Source organism: Elaeis guineensis, chromosome 9, assembly GCF_000442705.2.
Source record: "Elaeis guineensis isolate ETL-2024a chromosome 9, EG11, whole genome shotgun sequence".
NCBI lineage: Eukaryota > Viridiplantae > Streptophyta > Magnoliopsida > Arecales > Arecaceae > Elaeis > Elaeis guineensis.
In genome coordinates, this window is record NC_026001.2 from 94410266 (window position 1) to 94430198 (window position 19933).

At 36.5% G+C, this 19933-nt stretch overlaps 1 protein-coding gene across 2 annotated transcripts in view; it reads right to left on the minus strand.

Moving 5' to 3' along the window:
- Positions 1-15949, minus strand: part of LOC105051046 (zinc finger CCCH domain-containing protein 27) — a 28907-nt gene extending 12958 nt beyond the window's left edge. The window contains exons 1-6 of one of the 2 annotated variants that reach the window (XM_010931309.3): positions 15819-15946; positions 8632-8720; positions 7311-7409; positions 3949-4850; positions 2200-3429; positions 1437-1778 (exon numbers count right to left, since the gene is read on the minus strand). In XM_010931309.3, coding sequence (XP_010929611.1) covers positions 1437-1778; positions 2200-3429; positions 3949-4850; positions 7311-7409; positions 8632-8720; positions 15819-15874 — 2718 coding nt within the window. In that variant the 5' untranslated portion in view covers positions 15875-15946. Of the gene's footprint in view, positions 1-1436; positions 1779-2199; positions 3430-3948; positions 4851-7310; positions 7410-8631; positions 8721-15818 lie in introns of both variants that reach the window. The other variant, XM_073243971.1, reaches the window with a different exon arrangement.
- Between the last annotated feature and the right edge of the window lie 3984 nt (positions 15950-19933).

The following is a 19933-nucleotide window of genomic DNA, read 5'->3' on the forward strand; positions in this document are numbered from 1 at the left end:
CTCTGGTTCTCCTGTTTTATTCAAAACAAGGATCCCCAAGGGGGCTCTTTTTTATTTTCAAAAATTTTAAGTGAAACCAGCAAACACCTTGCCGAAATAGGAGAATTGGAGGCGGAGCTCCTCCTCCGCCCCTCCGCACAGGGAGGGGGTCCCTCTCTCTTCCTCCCTTTCTCCATCTCTCTCTCTCTCGTTGTCCCTCTCCCCCGCCCTCCTCCAACTCTGTTGTGTCAGTACAAGCCCAGCATGAAACCATACCAAACCGTGCCATCGGCAAACACAAGCCCCAATATTGGCACAACAATCCTTGGAATACAGAATTTATGGACATGCTTGCTTGTACATATGATTAGAAGTATAAATAATAAAACCCTGCAAAATTCACTCCCTAAGAAGCCACCTAGGCACCTACGCGCCCACCTAAGCCATACAAAGGGCACACAACCTATCCTCGCCTACCCATTTTTGCAACTTTGCATATATACATACATATATATATGAATACGTGTGCATGTATGTATACCCACACAGATGCACGTGCCATGCACATTTAAGAAAAATTATAAATAAAATAAAATAACAATTATAAAAATAAATAGATCTAGGTGATTTTCTTATTTTATCTAAATTGATTTTTATTATTGAATTTTAAAATCTTAAAGATACTTGAGTCTATTTCATAAATGAAGAGGTTGTAGGAAAGACATTCAATTGGACCACTGGATTGGAGAAAAATTTCCAAACAAAATTAAACTACATTTAGTTGTCTATGTTCCAATTTTTTCCCTTCTAAAATAGCATCTTTTAGTAAGTTTTGTTCACTAAATCGAATATGTCATTTTGGTCAACAATTTTGACAAATAGAATCTTTTGGCAAATACCTATCTCATTTTACAATATAGTGTGTCTATTGAGAAAAAGTGCAGGTTTCTTAAAAAGTCTAGAGACACAAAGTATAACGCATTCACAATACTTCTTTCCTGCATCGTTCTTTTTTTTTTTTTTTTAGAACTAAGACGGGAGAAATGCTGGCCAAAATCTGGGTGAGGGTGGGACTTAAAAAATTTTTTCGACGATATTCTATATCAAAGAATGAAAACAATTGTAGATTCACTGTGGATATTAAGTACTAACAATTTATATTTGCAAATCTAAAATTACTAAAACTGTTTACCAAAATATCTTAAAAATTGTATGATAAATATCCTAAAAGCCTCACAATTCATCCCCTCTTTATTTTGCACCTATCAGCTGAAGAAAGAAAAGTGATCTTTTATCCTTATATATAGCAGTTGGCCATCTTCCAGATCAATTAATGCAGATGTCTTCACATGAAAGCACAAGGTAGATTTTCCGTTGCTGAAATAGTATTCCCAGCATAATGTAAGGCATGCTGTGTTTGTATATGAGAGAGAGAGAGAGAGAGAGAGAGATCTTACATTTGCAAACTCAACAGGCAGAGGAGGGACAACTCTAAATGAAGTAGGAGAATTATCCAGCTTAAATCTATCCAGCACTGGTGCTGGCAGACAACATGTCTGTTTAATATTCCTAGGAGATTGCTGCAGAGTAGTTGAATTTTCTTTTGAAGGGGATAGGACAAGAATCTCTCCAGAATTTCTCTTTTCCAATGTCTTTTCAGCTTCCTGATGTACCCCTGCTGTACTAATGTTTGTAGGTGTCGAGGTTGCAGCTTTCCTGTCTGCTTCATGAGTCATGTCCATTTTATACATTTTACCAGCCTGTTCAAAAGCTACTTCCCCCTTTTTACTTGAAATTGCCTGCAGTAAAAATATCAAAGGTTCTGAATACCCTAAATATAAATCCACAAACTTAAAGGTAAATATTGTTGTTGAAAAGTTATCCTTTTTATCTTAATTCTTTTAGGCCAAAAACCAATTAAGTAGTAAAATGGAAAATCAAATCAACTACATGTAATTTTAGAAATCTTCAAGTCTTTCCTTTAAAATCAAAAAGCCAAGACATGAAGAATAATTCCGAGAAGATTGTATATTAAGAGGAAAAGTATTCTACTAAAGAAAAAAAGAAGTTAAGGAAACAGACATTTTCATGTTGCAGATTCCTAAAAGTTATCTTTGACATTCTAACCCACTCTTGATTCTGGGAAAACAGTGCATACCTCCAACACAATTGTCAATACTATCTAAAAAATAGTTATATATAAACAGAAGAAGAGATTACTTGTTTCTCTAATTTATCTAATCGACGTCGGAATTCATCACGCTTCTTGTCCAAAATTTCCTGCTTTTTACGAAGTTCCTCTTTTAAAAGCTCCAAACCCTCCACCTTCTTTTGCACAGGGGGTGCTGCTTTTGGACCATTTGCGGATACATTTTTTGGAGGTCCCCCAGCATGCAAAGATGTTTCAGCTCCAAGCACACTAATTCCCTTTGGAGCTGTAGATGGGAGATTTTCTTTACCTCTGCCACCAATGCACAACTGAGGTGCAACAGAAGGAACCGCCACACCAGGAGATTGCATAGACTTATTATGGACACTGCCATCTCCCTCATCAGAAATTGTATCTCGGTTGGCCCACCAGAGTTTTATAAAACGGTTACCCATTACAGCATCAGGCGCCTTCAGTGCAGCTTCTGCCTCCTCCCTCTTAGAGAACTGGACAAAAGCCTTTTCACTGTTCAGTGGAATATAAATGTCAATAACCTCACCAAACTTCTGGAAATGTGAAAGAAGAGCCTCCCTTCTGTTGCTCTTTTGAGGAATACCATTTACATAGAGTGTACGAGATGCTTTCTGAGATGCTCTACCACCATTACGTCCAGAATCTGCACGCAGTCTTGGTAAAGGTTGAATAGCTGTTGCTTTGGGACCCATCTCCTTAACAGCAGCACGTGTTCCTTGAGTAGCAGCACGACTATCAGCAATTGCGTCCTCGTGATCTATCTTCATTTCATTCCCAATATGAACTGTCGCATTTGTATTACTGTTAGCCTTCCTTCCAGTTTCTGCCTTATTCCCAGGCCCAATCCGTCCCCAAACAGAGCCACTATTGGCTGCAAAGGTTCTGCCAGTGTGTTCACTTTCAATGCCATCAATTAACCTGAGACCCTGGTGAGCAGAAGAATCAGCTTCCCATAAAGCATCATCATCATTGTTTGGTGTAGGAAGCCTCAAGTGTGCGCTTGATGTTTCAGGATGTTCATTGTTCCACAGAGGCTGATCAGGATCATATACATCTGCTTCAGCAACACCTGAAGCAGATGAAACTCCATTATTCAGTTTCAATGCATCATCTGTTACTCCAGATTTGTTATTTTTTGTAGATGCAGCTTTACTGCTCGTCAAGAGGCTTGAAGATGCACTAACAGGAGGTAAAGATCCTGCCCCAGCTTGAATTCCCAGCGCATGTGAAGTTGGAATTGAGACAGGAAGATTGAATTGAGACAGACTCTGCAAATTGTTAAAGAATCTATTAGTTATGAAAGATATACAAAATAGTACATGATAAAATCATGTTTATCACATGTATGAAATACTTAATCCCACATACAGTTTGTCAGCATTTGGCAAGTGATTTTTGGCTGCATCAAGAATCAATACTTCCATAAAACCACAATAAGAATGGCACTAGGGATGACAATCCCAACTAAAAGTCTGAAACAAGACAGCAAGGCAAGGCCCAAATGGAACAACTGACTCTGTAAATCATGCTAACAAAAGGGACTTACTAAATTTAGAGGTGTGAATTGTTCTGCCCACGTAATTTGCAGAATCAAACAGTGTCCAAAATCAAATTCAGTATATTAGAATCCGATGATTGGAAGTTCTAATTTACCTTGTGTATTTTCTTAAAAGCATGTTCAGTTACAAATATGCATGAAAGTTTATGTTTCTAAGTATCTATTCTAAGCAGTATTGGCATGCTAGCATACAAAAAGTTGGATTGCAAAAAAAAAAATAGATATGCACCTGGACATCTTCAACAACAATTCGATTTACACCATGTTCCATCGGGCACATATCCCCTCTCAAGCAAAATCCCCGCTCCTCAAAGTCTCTACAGCGCTGACGTGGCATGCCAATATTTAGTAGAGGGCTGATTGGGGGCTGAAGAGTCCCTTGCAAACCAAGGGGGTGAAGTGTATCCAAAATTCTGTTATTCATTCCAGGAATAAAGCCATAGGCACCCCAAGATGTATTTTGTGTACTTGCAGCGCTTGGTAAACCTGTCCCCACATAGAGACTAGAATGTGTAGGTGGTCCTTGTGAACCCATCTGTGATGCAAAATCCAGAGTGTCGTATTGGTTGAATCTTGAATCATGTTGACTCCAAGAAACAGTATTCCTTCCTCTTCCCCTCCCTATAGAAGGACGACCTACGGATGCAGATGAATCAAAACGAGAACCACTATCAGAACGAAATTGGTTCGCTCTAGCACGTGGGCCTGAATCTGGAAGAGCCCGAGTCTGTGGCGTCAAGCCAGCACGGCGTTTCTCTGACCTAGATGGAAAATCAGTTTCCAAAAACTGTTGTCCATTTTCAAAAGGCTTGTTTCGCTTTCGGTTAGGCCTTCTTATAGGTGGTGCATGAACATCATTGTCAAAAGAATGCGGCCGAACCTCCCGCCTGCGATGTTTGTGATTACGATCATCATCATCACTAATTTCTTTGTCTTCAGTATCACTGTCTGGTTCAGAAGATGAAGAAGAATGAATTTCTTCCTTTGGTGATGAACCTGTCATCTGTACGGTGTCTATTGTGGGAGATAGTGATAACTCAAATTTCTTGATAACATCCAAGTTTGCATTGGCTATTGAAATTGAACCATCTTCAAGGGCCTGGAACAACTTTGTGATAAATGATTTTGTACCTGCAAACATAGGAAGAATGGAAGCATTTATTGGTGACTGACCAAAGCAAAACATATAAAATAAATTACACAATAGCTTTAGGTAATGGCACCCTTTTAATGCATGTAACCCATAAATGTAATTAAAAGACTTTTGTTTGTTATGGTTACTGTTGCAATACAATTGAAAAGGTAATGTTGTATTTTTCCTTACCCATCTCTGGTTCATGTTGTTTTGTCTGCTCAATATTTTATTGTCTTCCTTTTCTCCCACTTCTTTTGGGTTACATTACCGCCCAGTCAAAACATGAGCCAAGTAACTTTTGTGTAATTATCTCTTTGGTTCATGTTGTTTTATTTCACTAATATTTTCTTATGTTTGCCTTTTCCCCACTATTTTGGGTTACATTTTGGTTCATGTTGTTTTATCTGACTAATATTTTCTCATCTTTACCTTTTCCCAACTTTTTTGAGTTATGTTTCCACTCATAGTTCAAAACATGAGCCAAGTAACTTTTGCATGACCATCTCTTATGGTCAAAACAACTATTCTTTATAGCTAAAACTACTTCTAGTGGACAGTGGACCATGCCAAAACCATTGATTACATCCTTTTAATCCTTAATGCTTGTAATATTGCAAAAAGAAATTCAACAATAAATAAGAAAATAATATATCCTTTTTAATCAAAAGATGCACCTCCTTTGTTGTTTCTTTCACTGTAATTTTGTTGTCTTAGACAAATAATATCAGATATCAAGACAAATAGTCTGATCTACATATCCCCGATAGAGTCAACATACGTCGGTGTGTGGTGGAAAGCATGTCCTCTAGTTTTGTAACTTGCAAGACTTTAGGCAGATTCTAATGGATAATTAAGACCAATGGGCAACTAAGAGGGCGCATACATATAAACTAAGTTGTAATTATCAGAAGAGTAACATGGACATGGGGTAAACAAGTGACCATGGCATGCACTAGAGGAAATTTATAGTAGAAGCTCTGAAAAATGAAGTATTCAAGATTACTTGTCAAACCAAAGGCTTGCAAAATGAAGATAGCATGAAGCTGAGTAACAACTATAGGGTTCTAAACTTTGGTTGAAATCTAAACCCAAAACCAAAGTGTCTCTGCTTTGTCCAGAATCAAAACTAGGTTTAAATACAAATTTCAATCAAAACAATATATTTTGGTCATTTTCATTTATTTGAATTTCAGGATTTTTTTTTTCTCATGAATTAAGTTCTGATTGTGTGAATTTTGAGAAAATTGAAAAGAAATGGTTATGTTAGGTTTTTTTTAAAAAAAAGAAGAAGAAGAAGAAGAAGAAGAACCACAAATTTTTGACATACATTTATTTATGATGGGGGTAAATTTTATATAAATAGATTTTTATTCCTTAAATTATTATATAATAATTAAATCATAATATATTATATTCCAAAATGATATACCACATTATTTTTCTATTCCATCATTTTTATGATAATGTCATATTATCATAGAAACAGATTCATGTTTATCACATTTTCACTAAATTATGTGATCATATATTACATTAGAAAATGATGTACCACATGATTTTCCTTCCCAGTTGTATCTTTTTAAAAAACATGTTAGATTAAAAAAGGAAGTGTCAGGTTAAGCAAGACCAAAACCACCACAACAATACAGTCAAAGGTCTCAACTCTCAAGCAATAGAATTTACTTTGTATGGCATGTGACTCTCTAGATCCAATAAAAATTGCTAAAACAGACCAAAACACTAAAAACCATGCTTTCAAACTTTCAGAGGTACAGATTTGTATCGAAGGGTAGGAAGAAATGAAGGAAACCTAAACACACTGAGATGAAGACTGTAACGAGGAATGTGAAGGACTAGCTCTAACAAAGAATTGGAGGTGGGGAGCAGGAGGGGAAAAAAAATGTTGTTTTAAACTACATAGTAATTTCCTATACATTATGTAACAACCCATGTGCATTTATTTTTATTTGCTACATAAGGTCTAAAAAGTTCCTACGAGTCCTAAATTTACTAAAATTGTTTGAAGGACTTGAAGGAGGGAGAAGGCAAAAAAGAAATTGTTAATTTTTTACATCATGTAACAATTTTCTATATGTTATGTAATAACCTATGTGCATTATTTTTATTTGCTAAGTATGATCTTAAAAAGGTGCCTGCTAATCTAACATATATCAAAAATTTATGCATGTTAACCTCATGTAAGAAGAAAACCCCTATTACGAATAATAATCTCATAAGTGCATTGACACATCCCTTTTGTTTGAATATGCAACATGATGGGATACTGGGTGGTCAAATTGTGAAAACTGAGAAGCATTCCATCAAATGAACAATAATTCTATCATGCAAATAATCGAAGGCTTTGATCAAAAAAGGGTGGAAATATAATAATTCATGGATGAAATATCACTTTGGCATTTATAATCTGTAAAAAGATTGGTGGCTGAGGAACATACCATCACAAACACCAAGATGTTTTCCACCAATAAAAACATTTGGAACTGTCCTTTGTCCAGTCCATTCTGTTAGTGCAGATTGTAGTGCAGTTCCATCACCTTCATGAATGAGTGTAAACCAGTCAGGAAAAAATTTTTTATCCACCTAGAATAGTCTTTGAAGTTTGAACATAACTATGATGGGATCAGCAAGTAGTAGGACATAAATTAATACAATTTAATCATTTGGAAGAAGAGAATAAAATTGTTTCACAGCATTTATAGAAGGTGATCATAAACCCACAAACAAATTATGTTTTTAAAAAAAAAAGCCTACAGTAACAATGAATTCCATCTCATGACCTTAAATATTACTAATAGGCACAGGTTACGGTACAAAGGCATCAAGTCTGATTAACTGAAGTCCAACAAAGGCATCAAGTCTTATTAAGCGACAACAAGTTGTGATGCTACTTTGCAGCTTATTTATAATATTCAATCTAAAAATCATAATGTATAACAAAATGAGATACCATTGGGGCAAGACCAGTAATATACACTGTTCCATATTTTTCTAAAGCATCCAAATCCAGGCAAACTCGCAAAGTGAGAATCCTACCATCCAAGAGGAACCAAAATATTTCCTATGCATGCAGATCCTGTTCAATTACCACTGTGGTTTCAAGTGTTGGCTGTGACATTCCATTCCAGACCTATGCCAGCACCTTGCACTAAGTCGGCACCAAGTACCAAGTTTGCTGGCATATATCAACCAGTGCTTATCAGGCATGGATCAACATGGCTCAGTACTGCTCAGTTGAGCCAAACAACCTCATTATAATTTTTCTGTTACAACACAGCACAGCATGTGTCAACACATGCCACATCAGTGCATTTAAATCCTTCATCACCTCACATGCAGAAACCTGCCAGTGCCACAATGAAGTTACCCATTGTAGTTTATTATAATCTCAAGCAACACTTAAAAGAATCAAATATCACCAGGACCATATCCCATTTCTGCCAAATCTGATCAAAGATACACTCTTGCACTTTAATATCATCAAAAATAATGTGTTCTCTTGCCCCAGGAAGAAAGGTATCTTTTTGTACTTAATAACAAATTCACTGTATAACACACCCACACAAGAAAAGTAAAACAAACATCAATCAAAACTGCATGATAAATCATGTACTGGTGTTCACAAGATCTTCCACAGGAAAACAATAAAGAATATTACACATAAGCAGGAATATAGATATTGAAAACATTCTGCACCATTAAGAAGTAAGCACAATCTGACAATCTCCAGAATATAATTGATCGAGTACTCATACTCACTTTCAACATCTAATTCAATCACTTTATAAGTTGCTCCTAATTGTGTTAGCAACTGCTTAACCTGCTTGCAACATTCACAATATGTCTTGCTGCAACCATCAGAAACTGCATTAGAAATCCATGAGCCAAAGAAGGTAAAAGGATGAATTACATGTTAATGCAAAACAAAGAGTCAACATCAACAGTCAAGACAATGAGTTGGCACTAAATGAATGAAAACCTTTAGAATTGTTGAAGATTTCATGTATATATTCACCCAAGGGTTTTTCTCTGCTCAACTCAACTCAACTAAGCCTTAACTCCAAACTAGTTGGCTCGGCTACATAAATCCTTTTCCTCCATTCCACTCAGTTTAAGGCCTACTTTCCAAGAGATGTTGAGATATCAAGTCCTTTATACCTCATCCCATATGATTTTTTATCTACCTCTGTCCCTTTTTTCATCTGCATCTATTCAATCACTCTTTTGTACTGATACATTCCTTAGCCTACATTATTAATGTTCAGACCATCTTAAGTCGTCCTTATCTCAATTTGTCATTATTTCGTGCTATCCAAACCTCTTTTACAAATGATGTCATTTTTATTCTATCTTTTCTCATATTAAGTCACTCTTTTCTTGTATCATCTTAACATTTTCATTTCAGCTATACTCATCTTATGCACATGCTGTTTTCTAACTGCCCAACATTCTATACCATAAAGCATAGCTAGTCGTAAACTTGTCCTATAAAATCTTTCCTTCAACTTGGCAGATATTCTACAATCACATAATATTCCAATTGCACTTCTCTAATTTATCCAACCTGCTTTAATCCACCCATAGATTTTTTTGGATTTTAAAATTTATGTCATCAGTGAAATCTTATATGAAGTGGATTTTGATAAGGTATTAATGTTTACACATTGTTTAATTGTTATTTTTCTTACACGACATGTTTATAATATAAGTAGCTTGCTTATGCATGTTTCCTAAGGTCAGTGATTGGATTACTTCTTTCCTGTTTGACCCAACAAACTCGATAAATCAATAAATAAATCATAAACCTGATCATATCTTATCCAAATGGAAATGAATTAGGCTTGGATTCAGTCTTTTGATCGGATCAGATCTACGGTGTGCAAATTCCAATCCAACCTAGCCCACTGGCAGCCCTACTCACGAGAAACTGCAAATATGAAAATGATGAAATAGGAAAGAAGTCACCATGTTCCTCAATAAATCATTGAGCTTACTTGTTCTTTTTCACCTTCAACTAGGATTTTGGGCTTCCCTATTCTTTAAATATCATAGGAGTAGAAGTGCAGCGTGACAATTTTAATAAATCCAAGTGCTTAATGATTAAAGCACATAACAAAGTTGACCATGTTGAAACATGGTTGTTGAGACCAAGGTTTTAAATCTTATTGGATGGGAGTGTCTTAGTTTCTATATGGAAAAGGACGCCCCGTTGTCCCACCCCATCTACAATCCTGTTCATGAAACCCAATAGATATCCTCCACCGCTCTCCTCTTCTTCTGTCCATTTTTTCTTTCTTCCATTCTCTTCTTTATTTCCTTCCTTTCTTTTTCTTCTATCTTCCTTTCTCTCCATTCCTTTTTTTTTCCCCCTCTTATCCCTTCCTTCATTTTCTTTTTCCTTTTTCTTCTTCTTTCTCTCACCTTTCTTCCTTCTTTCTTTTTTTTCTTTTTCTTCTCCCTTTTTCTTTCTTCCCTTTTTCTTCTTCTTCTTTCCTTCATTTTTTCCCTTTTGGGCCTGTTCTTTGGGGGGTAAATATCATGGAAAAGTTTGTCAACTTTTCCATTGACCAACTTATCCATGTTCTCATACTTCTCTAGATGGATAAATTATTTTTTCATAGATAGCATTTATCCATGAAATGGAGAGAAAATCTTACCCACCTAGGTGGATAAGTCGTTTTTCTATCAACTGAAAAAATAATCTTTTTATTTCAGTCCTAATATACCCCTAACCCTATAATAATATAATAATATATAATACTATCTTATATATAATAAAATATAATATTATTATTGGACAATAAGATTTTATTATTTTAATATAATGTTATAATATAATATATTATTTTATTGTTATAATATAATATTAATATTATTAACATAAAACATAATATAGTGTAATAATGTATTATTTTAATATATGTTAATATTATATACTATATTATATTATAATATATTATAGGACAAAAAGTTAAAAATCCTCTGCATTTTATCCCATTTTGCAAATATCCTCTACATCTTCAATTTCAGTAATGTCAATCTTATATTTGTCAAGTTGTTGCAATGCACCCCACCAACCTCCCAAGTTAGGTCCGAGCTCGCCATCGGCGCTTACCTGGCAAGTAAAGGAGTGTCTTTATCCGGCGTGGTAAGTTAAAAGCCATAGTGGCACTAACGTGGATGGACGTCAAATGCGAAAATACCCCCTACACACACATGAGCTACACATGGTCATCCCTATCAAAACTTTTTCTTTTGCTCCCTCCCCAACCCCAAGGATGGCGGTCAGGTCGCCCACGACCATGGTGGTGGATGACATGGCCTCGAAGACGAGGACTAAGTAGTGGGGCACCAAAGCGCGACCGCTCTAACTATAGAGTATGGGGTGGTACACACCCTTCCGATCGCATGCATATTGGACCGCCTGAAGTACAATGTTAGCATACTCATCAAGGCTGTATCCAACGGACATGTGCGAGCCGCTAGAGTGGGAGCCGTCATAGTCGATGCCAAGGCCACTCCCCACATCGATCATACGCATCACTGCCCCCAGCCGCACCAGCTCGCAGTAGATATGAGTAGCCTCGCCGACGTCATCTACTAGGAGGGTGGTGGATGGGATCTGCGATCCAATGTGGAAGTAGATGAGCTAGAAGCAATCGAGCATCTCGAGTCACTGGAGCTTTCGGGCCACCAAGAGGATCTGGGCCATCATCAGGCTAAACTTGCCTTTCTCGCTGAAGGTCGACCCAAAGTGGCCAGAGTGCGAAAGTTCGAAGCTTTGCCAAGAGGCCGATCACCGACTAAATTCCGACCCTCCAATCGGTCCTCACAACTATGTCGAGTTCCTCCTCCAATACCATCACCGCATTTAGATCCAGGGTCCGGACGAGGAGCAATGTACTGTCCATCCTTGTAGCCATTACAGATAAGGAATGCCTCGAGGTTGCCCTGTGCAAGGCAGCTTATGACGAGGAGCTCCAACTTGGATCCAGCCTCAAGGCCAAAGCGGAAGGGGGTGCCGAACTTGACAACATCCTCCATGATGGGCCGATCTTGGTTGCACTTGATTAGGTAGACACCCTAATAGTGGGCGCCATAATCGAAGGACCGGATGGCGAAGTCGAAGGCGAAGTGCAGGGACGCGAAGCGATGGCGGAGGATGTCAGGGAGGCAGACGATGAGGGGGAGTTGGAGACCGAGGCTGCCAACAGATTTTGGGTCGGAGGCCTTCCAAATGACCTTCATCAGATCGATCTCCTGGTGGGGGAGGGTGGCGGGGATGTATGGTCGGACGGCGATGTTGTTGGTGACGTTCACGAAGTAGGGGGCACCTTAGCCATCGATCTTGTAAAGGGTGGCAGAGAGATTGGGGGACCAAGGGGAGAGGTGTTCGAGATCCACCATCATGGCCATCAGAGCACTGTCGAGAAATGATCCCAATGCAAGAAGAGAGCCATCCTAGGTGAAGCTGTAGCCAAGAGGGGGGCCTGCAGCATCTATGCAAGCCAAAGCCGACATCTCTTCCCGATCGTAGGAAAAATGAAAAAAGAAAAGGCTCGATTTTTATAAGATTTGAAGAAGGGGGCTTTGAAAGCCGTCAAGGCCAGAGCCCTCGCTACCCCCAAACGAGGTAGGAGAGAGCTGAAATAGAGGAGAATGACTCTAGCTCGTCTTTAGGGTCACCGGATATCCCCATGCCGAACCTTCAAAAGATGGCGAAAACAAAAAGAGAGATCACAAAAGGGGGAAGAAAGAAGAGAGGACTTGTAGGAGATCTGGGAGCCCAATCGTCGTGGATTTATCCAAGATCATAGATCTGGGACGAAAGAACAGACAATCTAGGAGAGAGGGAGGATAGCTTCCTCAATCGCTCTCCAAGAGAAGGGAAGAAAGTAAAGGAATACAAAAGTGAGAACAAAATGGAAAGGATGTGCAGCTCACATGCATGTAGAGGGTATTTTCTCACCTGATGTCCATCCACGTCAGCACCCCTATGGCTCTTAACTTGCCACGTCAAATCAAGACACTCCTTAACCTGCTACATAGGCACCGACAATGAGCTCGGATCCAATTTGGGGGGTCGGTGCGGTACATTGATATAATTTGACAAATTTAGGATTGACATTGCTGAAATTAAAGAAATAGGGGGTATTTCCAAAACAGGATAAAATGCAGAGGATTTTTTACTTTTTTATCCTATATTATATATAACACATATTATCTATATTATCAATATATATTATATAATATTGTACCTTATAACATACAAAAAATATAATATATTATACTATGTTATTATATACAATAATAATTATATAATAAAGGGTATTATAAAAAATATAGATATATTTAACAACTTATCCAAGAAACTAGTAATGCAAAAGAATATGGATAACAGATTTTCAAGCCATGTTCCAATCTATAAAAGAATATAGATAAATTCATTTCTTTCTTTCTTCTTTCTATTTCTCTCCCCCACATAGATGGGTTTCGGAGTCCCAACCCCATCCCGATCTTGTTTCATTTTTACTTTTTCCTTTTAACAAGATGGGACAACCAAAACACCACCCATCCCGCTGGAACTTAAAACCTTGGCCCAGACAATTACCTTGCTTAAGTGCATCATCACCATGATATTCAAATACTACGTAATCAAAAGTCAAGATTTTTAAACTAGTTTTATATATATATATATATAATTAGATATAACATGTTCAAGATGTTTGAGAGCAAGTTAGCTTTGTGACTAACCATATTAGGCAATCATCGACAAATTTTTTACCTATTTTATAAAAAATTAACCTACATATGTGGGCCCTTGCTAAATTTCAAGCTTATATCTCAATTTCATCAATTAGGTAGTCTACCCCATTTTGTCTAAATTTATTTAATCTAATTTGGCCTTTAAAAACTAACTCTGCAATAAAGGCCAAGCATGATTTCACATTTTTTACTATCAAAAGGAATAAATCTGTCCGTGAAGAAATCCTCCTTTGAATCACGTAAGTCAACTTCGTCATTAACTCTTCTTTATAGGCTGCATGACAAACACATTTATTGCCATAAGCTAGCATGACCAGGAATTGGGTATCAATTAGCCAAGGGTTGACATTAGGTAAAGAGTCGATTCCTGGGTATCGATTAGCTAAGGGTTGACATAAGGTAAAGAGTCGATCGTGGTATCATACCCTGATCCATAAATATGAACCCATATAAACAGAAGAAGGTTAGTTGGATAATAAAAATAATATCTTGCTAAATTTGAGTATCAAACACTTAATTAAATTATAATTATCCTTCAACAATTTATATCAAAGATCTTATTGTGTTGATTTGAAAATTGTATAGTTGGTCACAAAAATAATGAAGATATATGGCACTAAAATTCAACAAAATGTACAGGACTAAGGCTCATACAAGGGAGCTAGCGAACAAGTAATGCTAACATTACATAATTTTGCATCCCAGATTCCATGCAAGCAACAAAAATACAAGCCTTGCTTAACACCAAGTTCTGAGTAATGTCCTCCTTTGACCAAAGATGAAACCTATATGTGGTATGATCATCTAAATGCTTCTTGAACCATGTTCAAAGTCAAGTAGCTAACTAACTCACTTCCAACCTTTTCTAAACTTTTGATCAGAACTTGTTTGATAAGTACATTTGATTTACAGTTTACAACCTAATGATATAGTTCCTTTAGTCTAGTGTTAGCCCCTTGGTTTGGAGTTATGATGATATCTTTGAATAACAGCAGTGCTTTTGATTCTAGATCATGAAGCTTTCTAGAACAAGGTTTTTGAAAAGAAAATTAGAATGAGAATACAGCAAGTGTCACTTTTACTTTCATGAAAATGGTGGCTGTTGAAGAGGCTTCTAATACAGGATAATCTCAAAAAAAAGGTAGCAAAATGTTCTTTATAAGCTTTTGCTCCTAAAAAAATGCATAGAAATCTTTTCCCATCACTTTTTTTTTTAAAAAAAAAAATTGACTTCGAATGGACACTCTCATGTCAAGCCCTTCAACACATTCAAGTTTTTTCTTCCTTTGACTACAAGTCATGGAGTAAATGTTACAGTGACACATGTACCTACACAAAGGTTGTAGAAACTTGGAAAATGACACAAGAAACCGGCTTGCCTCGTTTCTAATATTTTTTTATACGAAAAAAGGGGAAGCCTATAGAAGTTTTAACATCTCTAACTTTTCGCTGATGCTAAGGTTTGGAAAAAATTTATCTACGAAAGAAGCCATTAAAAGAGCAGGCCCTACAGAACTTTTAAAATCTCTAGCATTCATTGACTAAGCTTCGGAATCTCATCCACCAAAGAAGCCATTAACAGTCAATCGAATAGAAATGCATCTTTTTCCAGTACAAAAAAACACAAGTTACAGGCAACTCCAAAGTCCTTGCACACAGCAGTTTCAATTAATAGACATACTTTTGTGGTGCTTCCTTCCCTTTATTCTTCAAGATAGATTCGAACTCATAGGCTCTCGATAAAAGGCAAGGGTTCCAACTCCCCAAACTTTGTCATTCCGTCAACTAAACAAAATCCTGTATCCTCCTTCTCAATTTAACAAATAAGAACAAATTGTTCGCATACACACTACCCATCCACGGCAGTCTTCGCTCAAAAATCCAAAAATTCACGCCTTCCCTCAAAAAGTTACCGAATTCCCGACCTCGCAGCTCCTTCCCCTCCAGGCCCCTCTGTCGGCTACATTTTGACGCATAAACCCTAATTTCCAATCCCAAAAACCCATTACCAAATTCCCCCACCCGCCATCAGACCGAGCACCGATCACCAGATAATCAAAACAATGAGCTCGAAAAGAAAACCAGAAAAAAATAGGGAAAAGAATTCGGAATTCAGCGGGGGCAGAAGGAAACGATCGAATTCCGAGGAAAGAAGGAAAAGTGGGAGAGGGGAACTGCACCTGAAGACGACGACCGGGGCGGAGGAAGCGATCTCCTTGGCCTTGGCGAGCGCCATGTCGAACCCTAACCCATCCTCCGCTGGAGAGCTGCTCCTGCCATGGCCATTAGTGGGGGTTGCGACGGCCGGGCGGGGACTGGGCTGGGCCGGAAGGTCGTCTATTTAAAAGCCTCGGCCAAGGCTTGGGCTCCTGGGCCAGCTTACCCCAGTATTATGTGATTGGGCTTATTCTGGCCCAACGAATTGATTGGATAGGCCAGGCTCAATTACATGAGATGATGGGTCTCGAAATATTAAAGTCGCGAATATTACAATCACCCAACTTTCGTGGATCAAGCGATAATCCCCTTTGTTTATGATGACTCAGCAAATGCTTCGTGGCCTCCACCACTTTATTTCTTCATTCCGGATCTTTATAGTAGTTCATGTATTTAGACATTTGCCTTCTTATTAAAAGTTGATACTAGAACTAGAGGTACTCTTTACTTTAGACCACCTTGATGTTCCTTTATGCATCTGCTTTCTTTTTCCCTGTGTTACCGAGAAAAAAAGGTCATCCGACTTTTCGAATCTGAAAACTATCTTCTGATGTAAACCATTTGAATAATTTAAATCTCTCGCCTGCACAATTTAATGATTTGCATTGGCTCGGGTGAGATCAAAAGAGAAAAAAAGACTATAAAAGCTAAGACTTTTAAGCTTAGCTTACCTACCGCACTCAATATTCCCACTCCTTTTGCATGTCGTGACCACCATCGAGGCCGAGTAGTTGTTAATTCGTCGTCGATATATATATCCAGCCATCTAACGATACCAGGGAGAGTGCAATTACAGTTACTATGAAAGAATGCTAATTATTATTAGAGGTTCACGAGGCCCAGTATTTACTGATTACTATCATCAGGCAACTCCATTTTTCTTTAAATCTATATTGACGCAACGAGAGAGAAGAGATAGGTAGCCAAATAGGGTCTTTTTGTTTTCTCTCACTTTATACTTTAATAGCGGAGGCACAGTTTATAGTATTGACTAAATACCCATCTTCCATGAATATTAAAATTGTATAGGATAGGATTAGACAAGCTAGGTTTCCCAACCGTCTACTCGTTTTAATCACTCCAGCTCCATTCAGATTGTAGTAGAGCCATCAAAATGAGCCATGGCCAGTGGGCCGACCCGTTTATGCCCTTAAAATAGTAGAACTAAGCTAGTATTTTAACAGCCCATTTAACAAAAAGATTTTTTAGCCCAACCTATTTATGGCTCGATCCATAAAGGGCAGGCCCATTTAGCCCGCAGACCGACCTATTTATTTAAAAAAAAAGACATAATTATATAAATTATTAAATATTTAAAAAAATTAATATTAAAATCAATCATATGACTAACTTTTTATTAAGCCTCCATCTATTTTTCTTAATATTTTAATTAAAATTTATCTAAAATGCCACCGCCCACCGTTCAATCCGTCCCACTCCCAATCTCCCACGAAATCTCACCCCCCAGAGCCTTGGCCCTTTTCTTTTCAATTTGCAATACTAATTAGGCATCCCACCCACCCCCACCCCACTGTCTAATTGGAACCTTGGAGCTGCTGCAGCCACATCCTACAGTCCAACCCCACCATCTCTCTCAACCTTGGAGCCACATCCCACAATCAATAGAGTTTTAGTAGACTGCATGTACAAGCAGCCATTTCAAGCAACAAGCCAACAACATCAAGCCTTAGCCATCGGCATCAGGTAAGTTCATTCTCTTTTTTTTTTTTTTGCTTTTTACTTATATTTTGCTCACAAATTCTATTGCTAAAAGTATAAAACAAATAATAAATTCCTATGATTTTATTTATTTGGATGTTTATGCTCCAATTTTGGGGTTAGAACTTAGGATTTATTGTTTGGTAGTCAAACTGTCTCGGACCAAGTTATAAACAATTATGCTAAAGTTTAATTAATTAGCTTAATTTTGATAAGACTTTTGTTTGTTATATGCTTACGAACAGTTATTATATTTTTGTGTAAATTTTTCATGGTGAATATACTTTTTTTAATTTTTTTTTGATTTATTCAAAAATAAACATGCTAAAATATTGATGGGTTAATCATTGGATGATTAATTATATCATAGTTTAATTTAAGTTTATAGTATGGATTCTGAAAAAATTGATCGTAGCATAAATATTGATGATGATGAATTAGAAATGTTGGATGCACCTAAAATTCCTCCTAAAAAATAAGAAGGCACAAGCAATGATTCTGAAAAGCTAAGTAAAAAAGCTAGATCTACTTCCTCACAGTATGAAATTGTTTCACTAAAATAGATGTGACAAATGGTAAAGAAAAGGCAATATATAATAGATGCGAAAAAAAATTTGTTGCGCTAGTGCTAACGAGACTTCTCATCTATCTCATAACATGTCAAGTTATAAGCTTCTATCTAAATTTTTTGATGTAGGTGAGATAATATTGATCATACTAAAAAGTTGAGATTTATAAAACTTGATCATAAGCGCATGTGTGAAGTTATATCTATGGCTATCATTGAGCATGATTTTCTATTTTTATTTATTAAATATAAATAGATTAGAGTGTTTGACTCTTTACTTAATCCAGATGCAAAATATTATAGTAGAAATACTGTTGTGTCTAATGTGATGAAATTTTATATGGCTCAGAAGGAGAAATTGAAACAAGTCATACATAAGAGTCCTAGTAAAATATATTTGACCTCTGATTGTTAGACTACTTATATTAGTGAGTGATGAAAATTGAAAGTGAAATAGTAAAATTTTATCCTTTTGTAAAATGAAGCCTCAGCACTCGGATTGAATTGGCAAGAAAAGTATTTAATTATTTAAAAAATTGATGAATAAATAAAATAGTATTCTCTCTTACTTTAGATAATGCCTCTGTTAATGATAATATGCAAGATATTTTGAAAGAACAACATGTTTTGCAAAATAGCTTGTTATGTGATAGTCAATTCTTTTATGTGAGGTGTTGTGCATATATCTTGAACCTTATAATTCAAGAGGATTTGAAAGTAATTAGTGAGGCTTTGCATAAAATTAGATAGAGCATCAAATATACAAAGGCATCGGAGGTTTCAAGAATGTGTTCAACAAGTTAGTGGTATTGACATTGTGGTTGGTTTGCATCTAGATGTGTCCATTAGATGAAATTCTACTTATCTTATACTTTAAACTGTAATTAAGTATCGACGTGCTTCTGCTAGTCTTCAATTGAATGATAGAAATTTTAAGTTTTCTCCATCAAATGAAAAACGGAGAAGAGGAGAAAAAATATTTCAGTTCTTGCGTCTATTCAATGCGATGACCAACTCGATTTTCGGCTCATCTTATCCAATCTCAAACTTATATTTTATGAAAGTTTAGAAAATTGAATATTTGTTGAAAGATAATATGAACAGTGAAGATTCAATTATTAAAGATATGGCTATTAGGATGAAAGAAAAGTTTGACAAGTATTGAAGTGATTACAGTATTGCTCTTGCACTTGGGGCTATTCTTGACCCATACATGAAGTTTGATTTGTTAAATTTTTGTTACTTATATCTTAATCCCACCACTTGCCAAGAGAAGTTGCAAACCATTAAAAATAAGTTATGTATGCTTTTTGAGGAATATGAAAAAGATAAATCCTCTAGTGATCCAAGTGCATCAAGTGGTTCTCAAATTCATTCTTCTAGTTTACAATCTACGTATAGACCCATTGGAGGAGAACAAGATGAGGAAATACAATAGAAAAGCTTGGATGCATTTGATGTAAGTTAGATGTGTTTGATATTCTTTTTAAAATATTATTTTAATTCAATTGTATGATAATTTTTTTTAATTATTTCTTTGATTAACAATTCTTTGTTGCCAGTATTCTTGAAATGATATAGGATATGTAACATATATGAGCCAAAACGATTCTACAACTGAAAAGTCTCAATTAGATCTTTACTTAGAGGAGCCAAAACTTGAATAAATACTTTTCAAAATTGAATATGCTGTAATATTAGAAAGATAATAAACATCGATTTTTTGATCTATCAAGAATGACTTGTGATATACTAAGCATATCAATCATTACAGTGACTAGTGAATTAGCT